The following is a 14,943-nucleotide window of genomic DNA, read 5'->3' as shown; positions in this document are numbered from 1 at the left end:
CTGGGATGATCCTGATCTTTACCAATTTCAACAAAACATGTTTGTTGACGATAGTAAAATGTGCATTAGGGGGATGCTAAATATATTTCATGTATAAAGTTGCCAATCTTTGCATCGTCCCCTTAATCCTGTTGACAATATTTAGCAAAAGACAAATTTAAAGAACAAGTTTATAATGCAATACAATTGGAGTATTGACAAGATAGGTAAAGTAGATTGTCAGAGGTTATTCTGACCCGATAACATGAAATCACAGGCTGAAAAATAGAGGTTATATTGTATCCCTAAAGATACATTGTTGAAAATTCTGTATCGAGTTCCATTGGAGCAGCATTGTGATGGGATCTCAATGTAGAGACAGAATTGCTCCTAATGGGCCTGTCACACTTTGGCTACTTTTTAGGCGACTGCAGGAGACTATGCTCGCCACATGTTCGCAGGGTGGTTGCCGGGGAATTGCCTTCATGGTCCATGACACAAAACTGGGTGGCAGTGTGAACTGTGAGGAGGATGCTATGAGAATGCAGGGTGACTTGGAAAGGTTGGGGGAGTGGGCAGATGCATGGCAGATGTAGTTTCATGTGGATTACTGTGAGGTTATCCACTTTGGTATCAAAAACAGGAAGGTAGTTAACTATCTTAATGGTGTCGTTGGGAAAAGGGGAAGTAGAATGGGATCTGGGGGTCCTTGTTCATCAGTCTACGAAAGTAAACATGAAGGTACAGCAAACAGTGAAGAAAGAGAATGGCATGTTGGCCTTTATAACAAGAGGAGTCTAGTATAGGAGCAAAGAGGTCCTTCTGCAGTTGTACAGAGCCCTAGTGAGACCACACCTGGAAAATTGTGTGTACTTTTGGTCCCCTAATTTGAGGAAGGACATTCTTGCTATTGAGGGAGTGCAGCGTGGGTTTACAAGGTTAATTCCCGGGATGGGGGGGACTGTCATATGCTGAGAGAATGGAGCGGCTGGGCTTGTACACTCTGGAATTTAGGAGGATATGAGGGGATCATAAGACTGTATAGGGTTTATTAGATTAGATTAGATAGCCTTTATTGTCATTCAGACCGAAGTCTGAATGAAATTGCAGCAGTCATACATATAATACAATAAAAACAACAATAAACACATATTAACATCCACCACAGTGAGTCCACCCAGTTTGGACACGGTAGAGGCAGGAAACATGTTCCCGATGTTGGGGGAGTCCAGAACCAAGGGCCGCAGTATAAGAATGAGGGGTAAGCCATTTAGAACGGAGACGAGGAAAAACTTTTTCTCACAGAGAGTTGTGAGTCTGTGGAATTCTCTGCCTCAGAGGGCGGTGGAGGCCGGTTCTCTGAATACTTTCAAGAGAGAACGAAATAGGGCTCTTATAGATAGCGGAGTCAGGGGATAAGGGGAGAAGGCAGGAACGGGGTACTGATTGTGGATGATCAGCCATGATCACATTGAATGGCGGTGCTGGCTCGAAGGGCCGAATGGCCTACTCCTGCACCTAGTCTATTGTCTTGAGGAGTTCCTGCATTCTGGGAACTAGTCACGGCCTCATTATGGTTGCCACCAATTCTGGTGAAGGAGTGTGAGTGTGAGTGCGAGAGTGAGAGTGAGAGCGTGTGTCTGTGTGTTCCACTCTGTGACAATCGCTGTTCCGGTTGCTGTTTTTTAAAGCGTCTGCCGGCGACTTGACAGTCACCGGCAGTCACCTGAAAAATCACCTAATTGGGACAGGCCCATATCTACAAGTCTCTGCAGGCATGCGCTTGTCTAAGGGGGCAGTGGAGAGGGGAAGGAGATAGAGGATGAGGCAACAAAGTATATTTTTCTCATCCACAATGCTGTATCATAATTAATGAACAAACAAATGTCTAGGTTGTCACATGGCTTGGATGGATCAATTAGAAATGCAGATGCAAGCAGAGGAAAATGTTTATTAGGACAATAACAATGACACTTATAATCTGTGAGAGATTAAAATCGTTAGCATGTTCAGAACAATTTTGCATAGTGAGCAATGTGGCATTAACGCCCTACTGGAGATGACATCAGGAAGGATACCAGGAAGTTCTGAGCATACTGTTAAAATTAGTTCTTTTTGCCAGTCTAATTCAAGAAAACTTGATTCAAACCATTGCTGCTAAAATCAATCCTTTATTCTGACAGCGCTGGATAATTCTTTAAACCTTCCAACACAGAGTTAGAAACTCTGGAGCAGGTCAAAAGAACTACTGACTTTGGCATAAATGTAACACATTATGTAGGTAAAAGACAAGGATAGTACAAAAGGAGTAGCAAACTATTAACCAATCATTGTGGTTTACCATACATTTAACTTATTTGCATTAACCAATCAACTAAATCTATTTGGGGAGTTGCACCCCAATCAACTGAAATCCTTTCCATTTTGATGCTGACACCACGTATCAGCCCCACATGTTGTTTCCCTTTTCCAGCCTTCCTTTACAACCTTTTCCCTTTCTTGTCCCCACCCACCCCTGCCCCCGATCAGTCTGAAGAAGGGTTTCGGCCCGAAACGTTGCCTATTCCCTTCGCTCCATTGATGCTGCTGCACCCGCTGAGTTTCTCCAGCTTTTTTGTGTAATTTTATTTCCAATAAAGTAAAAACTAAATCCTTTCCATATTGACACCAAACTGATTTTCTCAGCCCCTTTAGAACCTACTTTTCTGTAGTTTCTTCAACCTCTTTGCTCAAAATCACACATTTAATAAAGTAAAATCACAGACAACACTAATACTCACAGAAATAATTAGCAAACATACCCAGACTATACACATAATATTTATTTACAAAACATATTTTCACTTTTGGAAAAGAAAGTTATTTCTAAAACCTCCGATTTAAACAAAGCCTAATACTTACAATCGTAATTAAACACAATACACTTCACAATTAATTTCCTTACAACCACATAGTGAAACTACAGTTACTTCTGGATTACAAAGATTAAAGATGAGTTTTGCCCCATTATTACAAAGTGGTAAAGACTTAAGTTATTGCTAATCGTACAATTCCCAACTCCAGCCACATAAGGCCATTAATTGTCTTGATTGTTTCGTCCCAAGCTCGGGTCTAATTTCATTTTGTATTACAACCTCCCCCTTCTATCTCTGGAAGAAAAGAATGTAAAAGCCTCTTCACTAAAAGCATTCCTCGCAACAAATGAAAGATTATCAAAACAGAGTTACTTTCTCAGTTTCTGGTAACCATAAGAAATCCTTTTGCAAATGTCACACAACCATCACCTATGCCTTATCCCTTATCCCAACATAAACACATTTAAACAGCCCAAACCATCTCACAGACTAGTATCTACCCTTGGTGCCTACAATCCAAAATAGGCAACCATAAATCGCCTTAAATGACACAGCCAAACTCTGAGATGCGTCACAAAGGAAGAAGGATGGTGCCCATGTCATGGAGAAAGCCCATTAACAATCTCTATTATAAACACCAACCTAAACCAACTACAACTTCTCACAGCATGATTATTGCTTCAAAGCAATAAATAAAGATATGCCTATTCAGATCAACCTTTCCATGTTATGATAAGCCATCTGTTCTCCTGTGTGTGTATTCTTTGTTCTTTATTTCTTTGTGGAGGCATGTATTTCTGAAAGCCCCAACTCCAAGCTCTCCTCTTGCAACTTAACACAAGATCCTTAAGATCTTATCCTTTGAGCAATTTTATTATATATTTCCTCAATACAAACTCATGAATCCGTCATTTTTTATTATTTGAGGCTGCACACCTGTCACTCGGCAGCTGGAGATAGATGGTCTTTCATCAGAATGTTGGGATCACATTCCTTGACATAGGAAACAAAGGGTGACGGGGGAATTAGAATAAAGGGCTAAGTTTGTCACAACTGTACATCTCACCATCTGTTTGGGCAAAGTAACTGAAACAGAATGGAAACACTCCTTTTAATAGGTTTAAACATTTGTGTGCTTACCATGATGGATGACACCGTGGTCTAATATTTTCTGCACCAACTTAACTGCAGTTTCTCTGTCCGTTGCATCTTTATGATCTAGAAGCCAATCAATCAATTCTTTTGCAACAAAACAGTTTGGATACGTTCGAAGATGATATCGCCGATCCTTTATAATCTTTTCCTCATGAAGTCGTAACCTGAAAACAGAATCGAAACAAATCCGATGAAGAATTCAAACAACAGTCTGGACACCTTTCTTCTGGCAGTCATCTAAACAAATTAAAGACAATTATCCTTCTTCCCTGGCACATTAAGGAAAAATAGATTAAGGCCACAAAAGCAATTAAAAAAAAACCCATTTGCAACACGTTGAGAATGTATAAAATAGCTAGGGTTCTTAAAGCTTCCAGAGATATGTACTGATATTCAGCAGCCCAAATACATAAGCGGAATTCTACCGTTTGCAAGAAGGCTATGAACAATTTCACAGGGCACTATCACTATCACTAAAACCAGACATGTTTTAAAGGAGGTAGAGAAAAATGCTGGAGGAACTCAGTGGGTGAGGCAGCATCTATGGAGCGAAGGAAATAGGCAATGTTTCAGGTCGAAACCCTCACATCAGTCTGAAGAAGGGTTTCGTCCCGAAACTTTGCCTATTTCCTAGCATTTTTGGCCGCCTTCGATTTTCTAGCATCTACAGTTCCTTCTTAAATGGTTTAAAGGAGACAAGGTCTGTTTGACACAAGGAACAACTGACAAAGTTAGAAAATCACATTTGAAAAAATTCAAATCACATTAGAATAAAAAAATCTAGGCAGGAACGAATGGAGCTGGTTGACAGCAGGGATTTTGTGGTGAGAATATCTAGGTTGCAGCGAAGATGTGCCACAAATGCAGTTAGTGATGAAATTGACAAATTTCCAAACTTACTAAAAATTGGACAACATTGAGGAAACAATGGGCATTTAGTGAAAAGTTCTGGTGATAACAGCTGAGGGCTTGCAACAGGATGTAATTTACACTCCAAATAAACATAGATGCAGGAGTAGGCCATTCAGCTCTTCGAGCCAGCACCGTCATTCAATATGATCATGGCTGATCATCTAAAATCAGTACCCCGTCCCTGCTTTTTCCCCCATGTTGCTTGAAAGAGGGCAAGTTTCAAACCAGAGTGAAAAGACAAACAAACACAATGGAATCAAGAGAATAGGAGAAATTGTTAATTGTTCATTTATTTATTGTCATTCAATAAAAACATGCTTCCACATGAATCACAAATGAAATGTGTACTCCTGTCTGAGCAGCGTAATAGTGCAGTAAGACATCAATAAATTCTAACGTATTAACCTTCCACAATAAATTTAAATAATAATGAGCCTATGAATAAATAGTAAAAAGTAAAAAAGGAGCATGGTTAAAGACAGCAGCATAATAATGCCCATAGCAGCAGCTGTAGCAGCAGACAGTTCACTGAGGTAGTGAGGGTACAGTCAGTGAGGTAGGGAGTTTAAAAGTCTCATGGCCTCGGGAAAGAAGCTGGCTTTAAGCCTTGTTGTCCTGGCCTTTAAGCTGCGCAGCCTTCTCCCTGAGGGGAGGGGTCCTTCATGATGTTTGAGGCTTTGCTCTTGCACCTGCTGATGCAAATGTCATGAATGTGGAAAAGAACACCATAAATAAAAAATCTCCCCCTTTCCTAATCGGCCACCATTTAGATAATAGTCTGCTTTCCCGTTTTTGTCACCAAAATGGATAACCTCACATTTATCCACATTATACTGCATCAGCCAAACATTTGCCCACTCACCCAGCCTATCCAAGTCACCTTGCAGTCTCCTGGCATCCTCCTCACAGCTAACACTGCCCCCCAGCTTAGTGTCATCCGCAAACTTGGAGATATTGCCTTCAATTCCCTCATCCAGATCATTAATATATATTGTAAATAGCTGGGGTCCCAGCACTGAGCCTTGTGGTACCCCACTAGTCACTGCCTGCCATTGTGAAAAGGACCCGTTTACTCCTAATCTTTGCTTCCTGTTTGCCAGCCAGTTCTCTATCCACATCAATACTGAACCCCCAATGCCGTGTGCTTTAAGTTTGTATACTAATCTCTTATGTGGGACCTTGTCAAAAGCCTTCTGGAAGTCCAGATACACCACATCCACTGGTTCTCCCCTATCCACGCTACTAGTTACATCCTCGAAAAATTCTATAAGATTCGTCAGACATGATTTACCTTTCATAAATCCATGCTGACTTTGTCCAATGATTTCACCACTTTCCAAATGTGCTGCTATCCCATCTTTAATAACTGACTCTAGCAGTTTCCCCACTACCGATGTTAGACTAACTGGTCTGTAATTCCCCATTTTCTCTCTCCCTCCCTTCTTAAAAAGTGGGGTTACATTTGCTACCCCCCAATCCTCAGGAACTACTCCAGAATCTAAAGAGTTTTGAAAGATTATTACTAATGCATCCACTATTTCTGGAGCTACTTCCTCAAGTACTCTGGGATGCAGCCTATCTGGCCCTGGGGATTTATCGGCCTTTAATCCATTCAATTTACCCAACACCACTTTCCGGCTAACCTGGATTTCACTCAATTCCTCCAACTCCTTTGACCCGCGGTCCCCTGCTAGTTCCGGCAAATTATTTATGGCTTCCTTAGTGAAGACGGAACCAAAGTAGTTATTCAATTGGTCCGCCATATCCTTGTTCCCCATGATCAACTCACCTGTTTCTGACTGACAAGGGTCCTACATTTGTTTTAACTAATCTCTTTCTTTTCACATATCTATAAAAACTTTTGCAGTCAGTTTTTATGTTCCCTGCCAGTTTTCTTTCATAATCTATTTTTCCTTTCCTAATTAAGCCCTTTGTCCTCCTCTGCTGGTCTTTGAATTTCTCCCAGTCCTCCGGTATGCTGCTTTTTCTGGCTAATTTGTACGCATCATCCTTCGCTTTGATACTATCCCTGATTTCCCTTGTTATCCTCGGATGTACTACCTTCCCTGATTTATTCTTTTGCCAAACTGGGATGAACAATTTTTGTAGTTCATCCATGCAGTCTTTAAATGTCTTCCATTGCATATCCACCGTCAACCCTTTTAGAATTAATTGCCAGTCAATCTTGGCCAATTCATGTCTCATACCCTCAAAGTTACCTTTCTTTAAGTTCAGAACCATTGGGGGCACGTACAACAAGATTGCTAACTAACCCTTCCTCATTACTCAGTACCCAGTCTAAAATAGCCTGCTCTCTCGTTGGTTCCTCTACATGTTGATTTAGATAACTATCCCGCATACATTCCAAGAAATCCTCTTCCTCAGCACCCATGCCAATTTGATTCATCCAATCTATATGTAGATTGAAGTCACCCATTATAACTGTTTTGCCTTTGTCGCACGTATTTCTAATTTCCTGTTTGATACCATCTCCAATTTCACTACTACTGTTAGGTGGCCTGTACACAACACCCACCAGCATTTTCTGCCCCTTAGTGTTTCGCAGCTCTACCCATACCGATTCCACATCCTCCAAACTAATGTCCTTCCTTTCCATTGCATTAATCTCCTCTCTAATCAGTAACGCTACCCCACCTCCTTTTCCTTTCTCTCTATCCCTCCTGAATATTGAATATCCCTGGATGTTCAGCTCCCAGCCTTGGTCACCCTGGAGCCATGTCTCCATGATCCCAACTATATCCTAGTCATTAATAGCTATCTGCACATTCAACTCATCCACCTTATTACGAATGCTCCTTGCATTGAGAAACAAAGCCTTCAGGCTTGTTTTTACAACACTCTTACCCCTTATACAATTATGTTGAAAAGTGGCCCTTTTTGATTTTTGCCCTGGTTTTGTCTGCCTGCCACTTTTACTTTTCACCTTGCTACCTATTGCTTCTACCCTCATTTTACACCCCTCGGTCTCTACGCTCACACATTTAAGAAACCCTTTCCCTTTAACTCCATCCTCCACTATCCCATTCGACACCCCACCCCCCTTATTTTATTGCTGTTGCAAACTAATCTTCAGGCAGAAATTGATACAATGGTGATTATATTTGATTCTCCTTTGCAATTTAAGCATTGCAACCAACGGAAATCACCTATTATTTATTGTAGAATTGATAATCAGCACATTATATTCACTTTGGTCAATTTAATGTAGACTTTATTTTAACATTTTATGAAGCCTTGCAAATGAGGGAATATAATGCACATCAATTTGAATTTGATTTTAAGTGCACAAAGGAAAACTTCATTCCAAAACACTAGTTTCTGGCATCTTTCCTCAGGCCCTCTTGCACACAAAGACTGTCCCTTGTTCCCACACATATTTTAGACCACCCACCAACGTTCACACCCCCTTTCATTATTAGTTGATTGCATTCTCTGCATTGTTCTCCTGGAGAAGTTAACCTCTTCCACCATTCCAACTTTACAATCAATTTTCCTGCAATTTCGCAAGTGGATCACCGACCCTAACTACATCCACACGGCAAAAAACAACCTTCATCAATGCCACTTTTATAACCATGGCCTCCGTGCAGTCTTTAACACAGCTGACCACATCACCAGGTCAGAGAAGACAGAGTGCCAGACAAAGTAACTCAGCAGGTCAGGCAGCACACACTGGTGAGAAAGACAAGGCAGCGCCTTTACCACCTCAGGCAGCTGAGGAAATTCAGTGTCTCTCTCAGGATCCTTCTACTCTGGGGCTGCAGACAGCATCTTGTCCGGTAACATCTCGATCTGGTTTGGGAACAGCTCTGCCCAGGACAGGAAGGCTCTGCACTCACCCCCCTCCAGGACCTATACACCAGGAGGTGCAAATCCAGAGCCAGCAAGATCATGAAGGACCCCTACCACCCCAGCAACAGACTGTTCCAGCTGCTGCGGTCAGGCAAGCGCCTCCACTGTCACGCTGCGAAAACAGAGAGGATGAGACGGAGTTTCTTCCCATAGGCCATCAGGACTGTAAACTCTAATCTCACCAGAGACTAATTTACTTTTGTGCCTTTAAAAAAAAAAATGTAAATACTGGTTCTGTTCTGTTGTTTTGCACAATCCCGCAGGCATTGCCACTTTCATTTCACTGCACATCTTGTATGTGAATGTGACAAATAAAGTTGACTTGACATCCCAGGAGAACATGGATAGGTGACACTTCAGGTTGAAACATCAACCTATCCATGTTCTCCCAAGATGCTGCCGGACCTGCTGAGTTACTCCAGCATGCTGTGTCTTCATCTGGAAACCAGCGCCCATAGTTCATTATTTCTACATCATTAGGCATGCTGAGTTAAGGGCCTGTCCCACTTGAGTGTCATTTACGCAACATCCTAAAAATTGCTTGGTGCATCGTGACACGCGCATGGCGTGCATGACGCATGCTGGCGTATGCAGTGATGCGAGGCGCCCCAGGATTTTGGGACGCTCAAAATCCTCACGCACCACCTGTGTGACGCGCAAATGACGCCCAAGTGGGACAAGCCCTTTAGGGTGCCGATTCCATCTTCAATTTCTAGCTTCTCAAGGAGAGTTGAAGAATCCCCTGTAATGGCATCTCTTCGTCTCTCAGTTACCCCATGGGTCTATGTTTGCCCTCCCTACCCTCACGCCACCACCTCTCCCCAATTTCTTATTTACATTCTGCTGTTCGGCATTATCTGAAACCATGTCTTGGTACACGTGGGAGCTGACAGTTGCCAACTCGAAGCCTCATTATCATGGTCTTCCAAAAATTCCTCTGATTGAATACTGGGAAGACTGAACACTATTCCCTTGGGTTCTCATCAAAAATTACTTTCCATCGTCACCCAATCCATCCCTCTAAATGGTCATGGATCACAGCTGAACCCAACCATTCACAATATTAGACACACAAATGGATTTTTGTGTTCCCAGATCGTGTCTACTTGCATCTTCACGTTAGCCCCTTCTCCAGCCCACCTTCATGTATCATGCCTCCAAATCTGAGGAAGGACATTATTGCCATAGAGGGAGTGCAGAGAAGGTTCACCAGACTGATTCCTGGGATGTCAGGACTGTCTTATGAAGAAAGACTGGATAGACTTGGTTTTATACTCTCTAGAATTTAGGAGATTGAGAGGGGATCTTATAGAAACTTACAAAATTCTTAAGGGGTTGGACAGGCTAGATGCAGGAAGATTGTTCCCGATGTTGGGGAAGTCCAGGACAAGGGGTCACAGCTTAAGGATAAGGGGGAAATCCTTTAAAACCGAGATGAGGAGAACTTTTTCACACAGAGAGTGGTGAATCTCTGGAACTCTCTGCCACAGAGGGTAGTTGAGGCAAGTTCATTGGCTATATTTAAGAGGGAGTTAGATGTGGCCCTTGTGGCCAAGGGGATCAGAGGGTATGGAGAGAAGGCAGGTACGGGATACTGAGTTGGATGATCAGCCATGATCATATTAAATGGCGGTGCAGGCTCGAAGGGCCGAATGGCCTACTCCTGCACCTAATTTCTATGTTTCTATGTTTCTATTTCAACCACCTGTTTTCAATGAACTCAATGGTAGAGCTTCAAACTGAAGAGGGTTATCCTCACCACCATCCTGATTCTGACACTAGAATACCTAATCCTAGTTGGGAAAATATATTTGACGAATCCAAACAATCAAGCTTTGTCAGAATTTAATAACTTTCTATGGGGTCATTTCTCATTTTCCTGAGCTCTAGAAAATACAGGCCCGATCCATTAGGTCTCCCTCATCCAGCAAACTTATCACCCTGGATCCAATATGGAAAATTTATCTCCATGGCAAGAACGTCCTTTTTTTGAAAAAAATCTCAAAGCATAAACAGTGTACAAAAATCTGTCTCAACAACACCCCATGTACTTGGAGCAAGTCATTTTTACTCTTTAACTCTAAAGCTCGTGTAACAAAGGCCAACAGACCACTCAACGCCCAAGTAGTCTGCTGCACCTGCATGTTAGCTTTCATTAACTTGTATACAAGATCTGTTTAGACATCAACACTTTAATCCATCATTTTAAAATGTAATCCCACTCCAAATCCCAATCCCACCGAGTTTTAGATGAGCTTTCCACTGACCTTGCACCTTTGGATTCCATCTTCATCTCCGCATTCCAGCACAGTTCCACTCACTCAACAACCCAGACCTACAGCAGAAACAGAGCGCAAGAGCTCAGCAGATCAGACAACATCTGCGGAGAGAATGGATTGAGATGTTTCAGGTCTGGACCCTTCTTCAGACCGAAAGATCCTGACGCAAAATGTCATCTGTCCATTCCCTTCACATATGACCTGCCGAGTTCCTCCAGCACTTTGCCCTTTAGTCAAGATTCTAACATCTCTTGTGTCTCCAACCCAGACTTGCAATAGCTTTGAGTCCAGTGAAGTAGATTTTAAAATCGCTTTAAGTTTCATTGACCTGACCTTCCCTTGTCGTCACCCCCCCCCCCCCCCCCCCCCCCCTCGCCACCTTTTCTGGAGCACTAATATGGGTATTGTGAGCTGAAGGGACTGGTTTTCAGAGGCTAGTATAGACATTGTGGGCTAAATGGATTCTTGAGGAGGCAGCTCACTCACAGCTGGTGGGCTAGCAGTTGACTCACAGCTATTCCATGAAATTCCATTTCAAGCAGGGTGCAAGGCAACCAAATTCAATTGCAGTTTCATACCAATTCAAGCAGGGTGCAAGGCCACCAAATTCAGGGGCAGTTTCCTACCACTTCAAGCAGGGCGCAAGGCCACTGAATTCAAGTGCCGTTTCAGACCATTTCAAGCAGCGTGCAAGGCCACCAAGCTCAAGTGCAGTTTCCTGCCACTTCATGCAGGGTGCAAGACAACCAAATTGAAGTGCAGTTTCATACCATTTCATGCAGGGTGCAAGGCCACCAAATTCAAATGCAGTTTCATACCATTTCATGCAGGGTGAAACCACCATATAACCACTATAAAACCCCCAAAAAAACCCACAAACACCACACTCACAGTTCAGTAGACATTCAGTGTGTTCAGTTAATTCACAGCTCAGAGTCGTGACCTCTCCCTCCCCCATCTTGCAGAGACCGAGCCACACCCACACTTCCGGGTTTTATAATCCCTCCCCTCTCCAACCGGAAGGGGCGTGGCGTTTATGGTGTAATTGACAGGAGAGATTCTCAACATTTCTTCAAACACTAATAACACTTTTATTTTTCAGTGATGGGAAGAATCCTTTGCACCTGATGAGCAACGAGGGACTGAGTAAGATGGCCAAATATCACAGCCGCAAGTGGTACCGTTTATCTAAAATCAATATACAGTGCAATCAAGATTCCAATATACAGTGCAATCAAGTTGTCAAGATTCCAACAGTTACCACCACCGACAACTATTTTTGCAGTGCAGCATTTCAAAGCAGTTACCACCACCAACAACTATTTTTGCAGTGCAGCATTTCAAAGCAGTTACCACCACCAACAACCATTTTTGCAGTGCTGCATTTCAAAACAATCACATTTTCATTTTCAAACCACATTAAGGGCTTTCACAGTTGAGTAGACATCTGTTCAGTGTTATTCACAGCTCAGAGAGACTTGACCCTCTCGCTTCCTCCATCTTGCAGAGACTGAGTTTTTTCAAAAATCATGAAACAGAAAACAGGAAGTGGTCAAGATCTTACTTTTAATATTTTAGATGTTTGACAATACTTCAAAGTATTTATTTTTAAGTTGTAACGAGTTATTTGTTGACCATTTAGTACAGTACAGTTGGACGTTCAGAAGAGTCTCAGTAATGGGCCAGTCCCACTTACACAACTTTTTAGGCGACTGCAGGAGACTATGTATGTTCGCGGGTGGTTGCCGGGGAGTCGCCTTCATGGTCGTGAGGAGTTCCCGCATTCTGGGAACTAGTCGCGGCCTCATTATTGTGGCTGCAAATTTTTCAACATATTGAAAGATTAGCTGCGACTAGATTGAAGCCGCCATGGAGAGTAGCGAGAATTCTCGTGCCGTAGGTGGGTCGCCAGGAGGTCCTAGTGGGTGGCCAGGAAGGTCGTAGGTTCTCCTAGGTTCTAGCCGGTGAATTTCATTGGCTCACTGGGAAAATAAACGTAAGCAGTAGTTTTCAGAACCAAGAATACCCGACTGGTAATGTTAAATGATCGCCGAACTTCACAGCCGTCTTAAAAGTTGTCTCCACTCCTTCTCCCCCCCCCCCCCTCTTTTACCGTACACTGTGCTTTAGCCGTCTTAATTACAGCGCCAACCTTCCTGTTCATTGGTGTGTCTGTATCACGTTGACTTTGCACCGTGTGAATTTCCCCTGCTTGCCCTGTCCCCCGCCTACATAATGGCCTGGTGAAGGACGTGTGTGTGGGTGAGTGAGTGAGTGGGTGAGTGTTCCACTCGGACAGTTGCCGTTCCAGTTGCCGATTTTTTCAGTCGCCTGAGAAATCGCCTAAGTGGGACAGGCTCATTAGGAACCAAGCACATTATTAAACAAGATTCGAGCACATGGTACTGCATGTAACACATTGTTACATGGTGACAACTGGTTTCCAGAAGGGGCAATGGGAGTAAATAGGTAATTTCTGGGTTGGATAGCAGTGACCTGTGTAGTACGACAAGGACCCCTTGTTTGCAGCATGAGCTGAAGGAGGAGAATGGACAGTTTAGGTGAATGGGCAAGCACATGGAATATAAAATGCAAAAATGAGGTTCTTCTCCTTGATAGATACAAAAGACAATGTGCAGTTATATTATTTTTAAAAATCAGCCACAGTAAACAAATGCAAGAATCTTGGACACAATGAGATATACCTTGCTTCAAATATAGGGTTTTGGTGAGATGGCATCATGAATATTGTATATTGTGCATATTGTCTGGCATTTTCACCAAAGAAATCACATACCTGCAATAAAGTAGAGAGAAATTCACCAGATAAAGGTATGGGATGTTGGGCTTGTCAAATAAGGAATAATTAGACAGACTGGGCACATAGTCTTCAGTGTAGAAGCTAAAGGCAATCTCTTTGAAATGTATGGAATTCTTGCAGCGTTTGACAAAGTTGATGCAGAGTTAACAACTTTCCTGTCAGAGATATCGAGAACCAGGGACCAGTCTCAAAATACGTGGTCAGACGAGGGGAAATTGAGATGCCAACCCAAATACTGTATGGTGAAATTCTGCTTTCTTAAAGGGGTTATTCTCAGTTCAAAATGGATATTAAAAATGGTTATGGTTGACAAAAAATTCTGGAGAAACTCGGCGGGTGAGGCAGCATCTATGGAGAAAAAGAATAGGCGATGTTTCGACTCAAGACCCTTCTTCAGACTGACGTAAAAATGTTATGGTAATTTTCAAAGAATCCGCCCATATTGTGGCCAACATGAATTCCTTAAACCCCAAACAATAGATTCTTGTACAAAAACAGAATCTTGTATATAGAAACAGTTTCTGCTCAACTGTCACTCAAAATGATTAATACAAAGAGATTTGAGGCACAAATATATTAAATGGTTACATTTTAGCAGATGCAGAAACGACGACTACGTTTTCTGAACGGTTTTTATTGAACACTCGCTCCTTAGCAAACGGGTCTCTGCATACACGTCTGATCACAACGGTGGTCAGCAAAACAACTGGCGCAAAAGTGAAACCGCGCGAAAACAGCAGCCCCTCCCGAGTCACGTGACCACGGCTTCCGAACGCCGGGTTTGATATCTGCGTGCGCCAGTAGGCGCAGCTGCAACATTAAACATAGGCTTTAACTTCGTGTTTAACTGCTTTAACAAGCAGTCCACTCCTTGTCCATTTGAAGACAAATGCAAGACAATAAATTTGAGTATAGAAGTTGGGATGTAATGTTAAAATTGTACAAGGCATTGGTGAGGCCAATTCTGGAGTATGGTGTACAATTTTGGTCGACTAATTATAGGAAGGATGTCAACAAAATAGAGAGAGTACAGAGGAGATTTACTAGAATGTTGCCTGGGTTTCAACAA

The 14,943-nt window shown here is 42.5% G+C and overlaps 1 protein-coding gene across 4 annotated transcripts in view; it reads right to left on the bottom strand.

Moving 5' to 3' along the window:
• Nucleotides 1–14,943, bottom strand: part of deptor (DEP domain containing MTOR-interacting protein) — an 87,823-nt gene that overhangs the window by 36,103 nt on the left and 36,777 nt on the right. For 3 of the 4 annotated variants that reach the window (XM_055634616.1, XM_055634615.1, XM_055634618.1), the window contains one exon: nucleotides 3,975–4,153. In XM_055634616.1, the coding sequence (XP_055490591.1) occupies nucleotides 3,975–4,153 (179 nt within the window). Of the gene's footprint in view, nucleotides 1–3,974; nucleotides 4,154–11,041; nucleotides 11,083–14,943 lie in introns of those variants that run through there. The other variant, XM_055634617.1, reaches the window with a different exon arrangement.

The sequence above is a fragment of the Leucoraja erinacea genome, chromosome 4, assembly GCF_028641065.1.
Source record: "Leucoraja erinacea ecotype New England chromosome 4, Leri_hhj_1, whole genome shotgun sequence".
In the NCBI taxonomy this organism is placed as follows: Eukaryota; Metazoa; Chordata; class Chondrichthyes; order Rajiformes; family Rajidae; genus Leucoraja; species Leucoraja erinaceus.
Note: the sequence above shows the minus strand (reverse complement) of the source record. Positions and strands in the feature narration are given on the sequence as shown.